The following is an 8519-nucleotide window of genomic DNA, read 5'->3' on the forward strand; positions in this document are numbered from 1 at the left end:
TGGGATCTGGAGGAGGATGTGGCTATCGAGCTTTAGCTGTTGCTTCACGTGGCTCTCAACGGCCGCTGCTGCTATCAGGTAGTTCCCCATGCTCGCCTGGTAGCTTGCTGCTTGCCAGCTCCGATGCAGGAATCCTCGGAGGAGGACGCCAGCACCATGGCGAAGGCGAAGTCGACGAGGACGATGACCTAGAGTAAGACGAAAGCTGATGTGGTCGCGGTACCGGCCATGGCCTCGACGACTGTGCGCCGCCACGAGCCTGGACGCGGCGGAGGCCCCGATGTTGATTAGAACGAGGCGCATCGGAGTACGGCACCGACGAGACCGGTGTGGTCCTTGGAGTTGCATGTAGGACTGGGGCATGAGGAGGAGGAGCTCGACGAGGATGCAGAGGCGCCATGACGTCGCGTGGCAGGCGGGTCGAGGGGAGGAGGGCAGTCGCGACGGTGGTGTGCCATAGGAGGGCATGTACTTTGTTTTTTGGGCAAGGTATGGTAACGTTAATTAATGTAATTTTCGAGACGTATGGACAAATTAATTAATGTGATTGAGGAACTTATGGTATAGTTGATTAATTTAGATTTGATTTTTAGAGATTGATTACAGATTAATCATAATTGATTTTTTCACATAAATACATTACGAATAAATGGAAGGAGTATCAGACGCGATTCGGTTTTAGCATGGGAGGGGTGGTGGGAGGTGAGACGAAAATAAACCAGACGAAAATAAACAGGACGAAAATAAACCGGGATACTATTCAACCAACTCGTCCATTAGGAATAGAGATACTCATGTATCATGCTTGAACATTGTGCCAACTAGATCATGCCAGCGCGGGTTGCTGCGCCCGTCTATTGTTGCGGTCTAATGTTAGGCAATAATAAAAATATATGAAGATATATATAGACATTTTGTTGATGAATTTTGTATTGGAATTTTACCTTGTATTGGAGATGTCCTATACTTAAGAATGGTGTCAGAGAGGTTAGCTTATTGGTCATTATATGGTGTTTAATTGGTGTGCATTATTCAAGCACTTATAATTTAGTTATCATTTTGCCCCATGTATCTGTAAATTAGTAAATATTTTTTGATACCTAATAAATAAATTTGTGGTAACTGATGAATAAAGTTGTCTCTATTTACTGTGACTCCACCCACTTTCGCCCGGAAAAGAAGAGGAGAACCGATGATACAGGACAGGAAGAAGAAGCTCCAGACTGAATTTTTTTTAGTGGTGGACACTACAGGTCTGCTGCTTGCACTGCTGAATTCTCGGCAAGAATTCTGATTCTATATATGAATTTAGAGACTAAGGCCCTGTTTGGTTCGGCTGTGGATTTCTAAAAGCAGCTGCGAAAAATCTGCTGTGGAAAAACAGCTGTGGAAAATTGATGTGAAAAAGATGTAGGTCATTTGGCAAACCAGCTGATACAGCCTTTTCAGATTTTGGCCCGCAGCGGAATCAGATTTTGGAAAGCACGTCCTGGGCTGCTTCCGCTTTTGGTTCAGATTTTGGCAGCGGATTTCTGGAACCGGATTCTGCTGGGTTCGCCCTTTGGTTCAGATTCTGCTGCACGGCAGCGGAATCCGTCGATAAAAGCTGAACCAAACAGAGCCTAATATGGTTAGGTCAGATGTTAGCTTATGCTCATGTGAGGAGAAAGTTTAACTTGGAAACTGAAAAGGTTAATTTTGTTATGCTAATACAATTTGTGATAATATAGCATGGAGACTTAAACATTCTTGGCAGAATAGTAGAATATCTGATCATTTCATTTTCTTATAGGAATAGACACCAGGGCTTTCAAAACAAAAATTATTTATAGATAGAGTAACCATATGTATAGAATTGCATGCTTAATTATTCAGGGCACACAAGAGTAGTTTTTGCAAACATATTACCAAAACACAGTTACTTGTGAAGGCAAAGTTGCTGATCATCTGATCATGCAGTAGTATTTGCACGCAGGCAATATATTTATTAGTGCAAACTAAATCACTCAAAAAGATGAACGTATGCAGAACGTCACCATTCCTTTAATTAGCGCTTCAAATGTTGATCCAAGCTCTTTTTGGATTAGTGCATCTTCTTCTTTGCTGATGGTGATTTGTTGGCTTCAGTTCCAGTACTGTAATCCGCGGGATTGTTTGCAAATAAATATTAAGTGGACATGTAAAATTTTAGGTTCAAAGTTGCAGTTTGGAGTTTAGACCTTTTGTAGGACTTCTTGCTAGTGCTGGGTGAATCATTTTTGGTTGCAGTACCAATTTCAGAAGATGGTGCTTCTTGTTCCTTGGCAGAAGATGGTGTTGTGTGTTCCTTTAGTTATTCAAAGAAAAATCATGGTGATAACGAAGTAAATAATTTTAGTCAGTGGTATAACAAAGTAAGAAATGGTTGTACCGTTGTATCAAGTATAGGAGAAATCTGCACTCCACAGTTGTCATTTTCGTCGGTGTTATCCATCTCCTTGTCCTGAGTTCTTAGTTGTTACTGCTTGTGTTTACCTATCAAATACATATAGTGATAGTTTAGTGTAGTACAAATTGAGCAAGGACAAGTGAAACTATTTAGTTCTATTTTTTGAGTGATTACATTGCTGCCATCCGCAGGAGCACCAAAGATTGAGTTGGATACAGGCTGACAATCATGAACAGTGAAATTATACATTAGGTAAAAAAAATGTATATCGTAAAAGCAAAAGTACAGACCTTGCTAGCTTGCCAAGATAACTTACTTGATGTGCTGCTTGACCCAGAGCAGTATGTTGCTTGAATTCGCCCTTGCACACAATCTGCATTTTTTTTGTTGGCACAAAGAACAACATCAGTGAACAAAACAAACTCCACAGATGGAGGAATAATTGGGGTAAGAGGAGATGCAGGAACGAGGAAGAATTGAAACTAATTGCAGACCTAAGAATCACCCATAGTTGATGCGGGATGATTTGCAGAAGTGAGGAGAGTGGGGAACGAGTAACGGCAAGGTTGGGATTATATGGGCTTGCATGAATTGAATGAAAATTATGAATCGTCAATTGTAACTGACCTGCAACAATTGGCATCCAGCGCATCGACTGTGAGTAATGGTTGGTTAAACTCCCAATCAATCATCCTTGGATTGGTGATACAACTTGAAAGGACGCATGCTTGTTTGCCGCCACAGACCATCCTGCCAAAGCGTGCAACCGAACGAATCGAGTAAATCCAGCCGAACTCGTGCCTCATCGTCCGGCGAGGCGCTGCTCGAACCAGCGCGGTTGCCATGGATTTGTTGCCCCGGCCCAGCATCGGTCATCACTCGTTCGCCTCTGGAGAGAGGCGACAGGCAAAGGTATGGGAGGCACGCGACTCTGCAGCTCGAGACAATGTTTTTTTGGAGGGAAACGTTTCTGGACGGCAGGCCGGCGGAATGCTCCGCCGGTCCAACGCGCGTCACTCGATCGTTTAGATCGTACGCCTCATGTCTCGCGTCCCTCGCGTAGAAACCACGCTTTTTGGTGGCCCCACGTCCCCGTAGCCTGCCTTATCTACTTTGACTCGTCCTCCTCCACACATCTTCTTCCTCAAAACACATCTCTTCTTCTCTCTCTCAAATAAGCCACAGTTCATGGCGACGCACGGTCCGGGAAAGAGGCTGCAACCAGTGCTGGAGGAGGCTGCGACCGACCATGAGATGGCGAGCATGGTCACCGCAGGACGGCGAGGATGGGGCAACGCTCCTCCGCTCCTCCGAGGAAAACCGATGTCGCAGTTTTTGCTACATGCTTCAACCAGCGTTTGAATTTGCTACAAACGGCATCACATACTGCTGCCACCGGCGTCATGTTTTGCTACAATGCACAAGTCGGTCGCGTTTTTGTTACAACCAGTGTCGCATTTTGCTACAACTGTTTTCATTTTTTGCTACATACACGGTTGAAGCTTTTTCCGTCCACGGTTGAAGCTTTTGTGTAAACGATTGAAACTTTTTTGTTTTGTTTTGAGCAGCCCTTGGTTAAAGCTCTCTTCATCATCTGGTTGAAACTTTTTTCATCTAAGGTTAAAGCATTTTGCGTCAGCGGTTGTATCTCCTCGTGAATCGCAGTGCCAGTTGAAGCTTTTTCATCTAGGGCTTGAAGCTTTTCCATCCAGGGGTTGAAGCTTTTTTAACAACGTTTGCAACACAGAGGGTGTGCGACGGTTCAAGCCTTGCCTCGGTTCAGACGTGAGCTCGTCTTCGAGGGCGCGCGTCCGGTGATCTTCGCCGCCGCAGCTCCGACCGTCGCAGTGGAATTGCGACCATCGCCGGGGGAGCTGCAACCGGCGCACACGCTGCTGCATGCGCCGAGCCAGCATGAAACACAGGTGGCCACCGGCGGCGAGGGCGGCAACCGGTGGCGAGGGCGGTGACCGGCGCCGGGGGCGGCCAAGCCCGGTGGTGCTTCGAGTCTGGGTGCCTCGCTCATCCATGGCGGCTAGATGTGTACACCCGCGGAGGAAGAGAATGAGCTGCGTTTGACTTGGTGAGGATTAGATCTGACGGTTAATACAGAGGTAAATCGGGCGGCTGCGGTGCGACCGGCCGAAACTTTCGGCCGGCGCACCGGCGCAGATTACTGCCCTTTTTTGAAAAAGAGGCACTTACGCTGGTGCAGGTTCGGAAGGTTGCAAAGACCCATTAGGCCGAAGTTTACCACATACGCGGAAAAATGCGACCGGAGCAGCGGCCTATATGAACTGAGGCTGATTATGGGCGTTTGAGAGCAAATCTGATGGCCAGAAATGCACCAAACTGAGGATCCAACGGCTGAAAATTTAATTGTCTGAGAGGGCTAAAAAAGTGCTCAGTTATAATGTATTTAAGTAAACTGCAAGCATATCACCTAGATTCATATATCTATGCCTAATAATAGAGGGGCTATTGCTTCTGGCGGTACGTCACGGAAATTGCCCCCAAAGTTGCAAAATTTTACCCACCAATGCCATCTGTAAGTGATAAAAAAAAAGATTCCCACAGTCGAATCCCCCGCCTGGGCTGGCCCATACAGTAGAGACCTCCTATATTGTGCTCTGCGTGCTGGGAGAAGACGCTGCGCGCCCGTTTGGGCCGGCCAATGTCCGGGCAGCCTGTTTTTCAACTTTTTTTTTATTTTTTCCTTCTTCTTTTCCGTTTTTGTTTTTAAAAAATGTTCGTAATTTTGTAAAAAAAAAGAACTTTTCGTATTTCAAAAATATTCAAAATTTTGAAAATAAATGTTTGGGAAATCAAAAAATGTTCATGATTTTTTGAAAAATATTGTGAATTAAAAATGTTAATGAAATTGAACAAAATTTTGGAAATATAAAGATTGTTCATGAATGGAAAAATATGATAAAAATCCAAAAACTATTCATGACTTACAAAATAATTTATTCATTCATAAAATGTTTGCTGACTCGAAAATTGATCAAGCATTTCAAAAAATGTTTAATAAATCAAAAAATATTCGTGAGTTTCACAAATTGTTCCACCAATTTCAAAAAAAAATTCGTCGATTCTAGAAATGTTCGCCGATTCAAGAAAATTGTTTAAAAAGAACTTCACAATTTTTTTTGCAAATAGTATAAAATATTCATGAAATCAAAAAATGTTCTTGATTTTAGAAATTTTCAGAAATTTGTAATAGTGTTCGCAAACTTGGAAAATATTCATGATGTCAATTATGTGTACGAGTTTAAGGAAATGTTCATGAATTCACGAAATTGAGAGAGATAGTGTATCTCGGCGATGCAATAAAATGTGGTCATGGCGATAGAGGACTATGATTTTTTTCTGCCATTGCAATTCAGGGGCCCTTTTGCTAGTGAAAAATAAAGGAAGCACACCACATGTAGTGCTTCAGAGAGAAAATTGATTGTGATTTATGAAACATGGTTTCTAGTCCTGGAAGCATGAATTTCATATAATGGATACAAATACATATATCGGAAGCACGATTTCAAGTGTTTGGACCCATGACCTTTTTTGCGGATTTGGAAGCACGAGTTTTATATGATGGAAACAAATACGTAATATAAAGGAAGCATTGTGCCTGGCAATTAAGGAAACTAGCGTGATATCACCTCCTATGGAAGTAAACGTGATTATAGCGAATCTCATTTGGATCTGGCATGAAGATCGGAACGTGATTAAAATGTCGAAATCACTAATTAAGGAGTACTCGTTGCAAAGATCACTCCAACTCCCCTGATTGCGACAATTGGTGCACATGCAGCGCGCCACTTGTCGCAACCTGCGAGTTTTCCCTTTTTTCGTACATCCATTTATTCAAAATGTTTTATCTCTCAAACCGTGCATCCAAATCTCGAACCGCTTTCACCGTTGGATTCCTCGCGCTGAGATCTTCAAAACTAGATCTTGTGTTGATAGGTTTTGACGAACTTTTTTTCACAAAAAAAGAACAAAAAAACGAACCGGGAGCACGGGTTTTTTCCCTTTCCGAAAGAGGCACGCCCATGCCTCTCACGAAATCACAACCGTGCTTCTCGCGGAAGGAAAAAAAAGAGAAAGCCCTTTTTCCCCTTTTTCGAGGAGGCACGGCCGTCACTCTTGTGAAAGCACAACCGTGCCTTTTGCAGAAGCAAAACCGTGACTCTCGGGAAAGGAAAAAACGGAAAACGCGTTTTTTCCTTTTCCGAGAGGCACGGCCGTGACTCTCGTGGAAGCAAAACCGTGACTCTCGCGAAAGAAAAAAAACAGAAAACACGCTTTTTCATTTCCGAGAGGCACGGCCGTGACTCTTGCGAAAGCACACCCGTGCCTCTCGCGAAAGCAAAACCATGACTCTCGCGAAAGCAAAAAAACCAGAAAACGGTTTTTTTCGTTTTCGAGAGCCGTGACTCTCGCGAAAAGAAAAAAAAAGAAAACGCGTTTTTTCGCGCAATTTTTTTTTCAAATTTTTTGATTGAAAAGCTAAGGAAGACCGGTGAAAAACTGAAACATCGAAAAAAGGAGAAAAAAACCGTTTAAAAAGCCGAAAACGCGTGCGAAAAAATAAAAGAACAAAATCCATAGGGAGCGTCCAGAGCGCGACACGTGGCGAATGGCTAAGAGCGCGCCAAGTGGTGCTGATCGTTGCGAGGCTCCCGAAGGAGCGCTCATTAACTAGTTGCTCTCTTAAAATGTGGTTAATTTGTTTTGTAAACCTACAATGAAATGAGCCGGAATTTAAGGGATTACGGGTCCGACAGGAAACAATCAATAAACAAATTAAATCAAGGAAACCCCATGTGGAGCCTTACTATAAATCAGACGGCCACGATGATTCTGATACGACAACTTATGACTGGTCTGATGGGAAACAATATTTCGGTAGTCTGATGCCTAGTGGTTCCCGCTTAAGCAAATCTCCACTGATCTAAGACTCGCCAGTTTTTTATAGATATCCCAACTGAATCTGAAAAGTATGCCTATGAACATGCACTTTACTAGGTAGGCAAACTAGGATCAATGGTATCATCCATGTGATATTTCTAGCTTATGAATTTGTAGCACATGGACATGAGTTACTATATTTCTGTATGAAGAGCAATGTTCTGCTTCAAATTTAATTTCTGCCGAAAGAAATAAGGAATATCTTGCAGAGCCACACTTTTGCAATTGCTCATCTCCAGTAATTTTTAAAAAGAATCTTATTATGTTTTGCATCACACATCACGCGGTAGTTTAAACATATTTTATTCAGCAAGACATGGATCATCATGCGGTAGTTTAAACATGTTTTTATTCAGCAAGACATGGATCATCATGCGGTAGTTTCAACATGTTTTGCATAAACATCTCTCGATAATGGGTCTTGGCAAGAATAGGACACACGTCCCATCAGTAAATCCCTCCTTGTGACATGCCTCAACACATGGATCAGGACTGCAAATATTAGTGGTATAGGTCGTGCTGTCCTTGTAGCAAGTCTTGGCATCAAAGCCTACAAAACAAATAACACAATATGGCGTATGAAAAAATTTATCCTATAGTGTTCTACAAAGATACAAGATAATATATGAGGCACGGAGTATAAACTTCACATATGACTAGCAAATGTATAGATGATGCATTGAGGAAGTTCCTTGTTCTTTAAATGATATTTTGATACAAAACTTACCAGGAGCCAAGACGAGTAGCATGAGAAATAGCAAGCATAGCAGGTTTGGAACCTTGAAGACTCCCATCTCTCAACGATTCTGAAGACACGAAGAAATGTAAGTGACAACAAAACTGATGCACATCCAAATAGTCTATGCCATCTCTTTTAGCCATGGATGATGTGACCTAATGGTAAATTAATGAAATATTAATGGCAAAGATATTATTGGGTGATCATATTTGGCAGATATGATTGTATGAACCTATATACTCACTCCGTCATGATTCATAAGGCATAATTATCATTAATTACGGAGGAGTTAAATACACTGCAGATGCCTTAACTTGTCCGGCGCGGTCAGTTTGATGCCCAAACTTAAAAAATACATGGAATTAGTGTCGTAACTTG

General features: G+C 42.6%; 1 protein-coding gene across 1 annotated transcript; it reads right to left on the bottom strand.

Annotated features, from left to right (window-relative positions):
• Positions 1-1881: 1881 nt before the first annotated feature.
• Positions 1882-3357, bottom strand: LOC123163822 (uncharacterized). Its single transcript, XM_044581208.1, has 4 exons — positions 3056-3357; positions 2745-2801; positions 2603-2647; positions 1882-2514 (listed from the first exon to the last, which is right to left on the bottom strand). Exons 1-4 carry the CDS (start codon positions 3295-3297, stop codon positions 2511-2513), a joined length of 348 nt encoding a protein of 115 aa, XP_044437143.1. The 5' UTR covers positions 3298-3357; the 3' UTR covers positions 1882-2510.
• Positions 3358-8519: the final 5162 nt, after the last annotated feature.

Source organism: Triticum aestivum, chromosome 7D (genome assembly GCF_018294505.1).
Source record: "Triticum aestivum cultivar Chinese Spring chromosome 7D, IWGSC CS RefSeq v2.1, whole genome shotgun sequence".
Taxonomy (NCBI): Eukaryota; Viridiplantae; Streptophyta; class Magnoliopsida; order Poales; family Poaceae; genus Triticum; species Triticum aestivum.

Coding starts and splice junctions, on each gene's coding strand:
- LOC123163822 (XM_044581208.1), bottom strand. CDS start 3,297: ATGCTGGGCCGGGGCAACAAATCCATGGCAACCGCGCTGGTTCGAGCA. Junction 2,802..3,055: donor CTGGATGCCAATTGTTGCAG/GTCAGTTACAAT, acceptor AAAAAAATGCAG/ATTGTGTGCAAGGGCGAATT. Junction 2,648..2,744: donor TGGGTCAAGCAGCACATCAA/GTAAGTTATCTT, acceptor CATGATTGTCAG/CCTGTATCCAACTCAATCTT.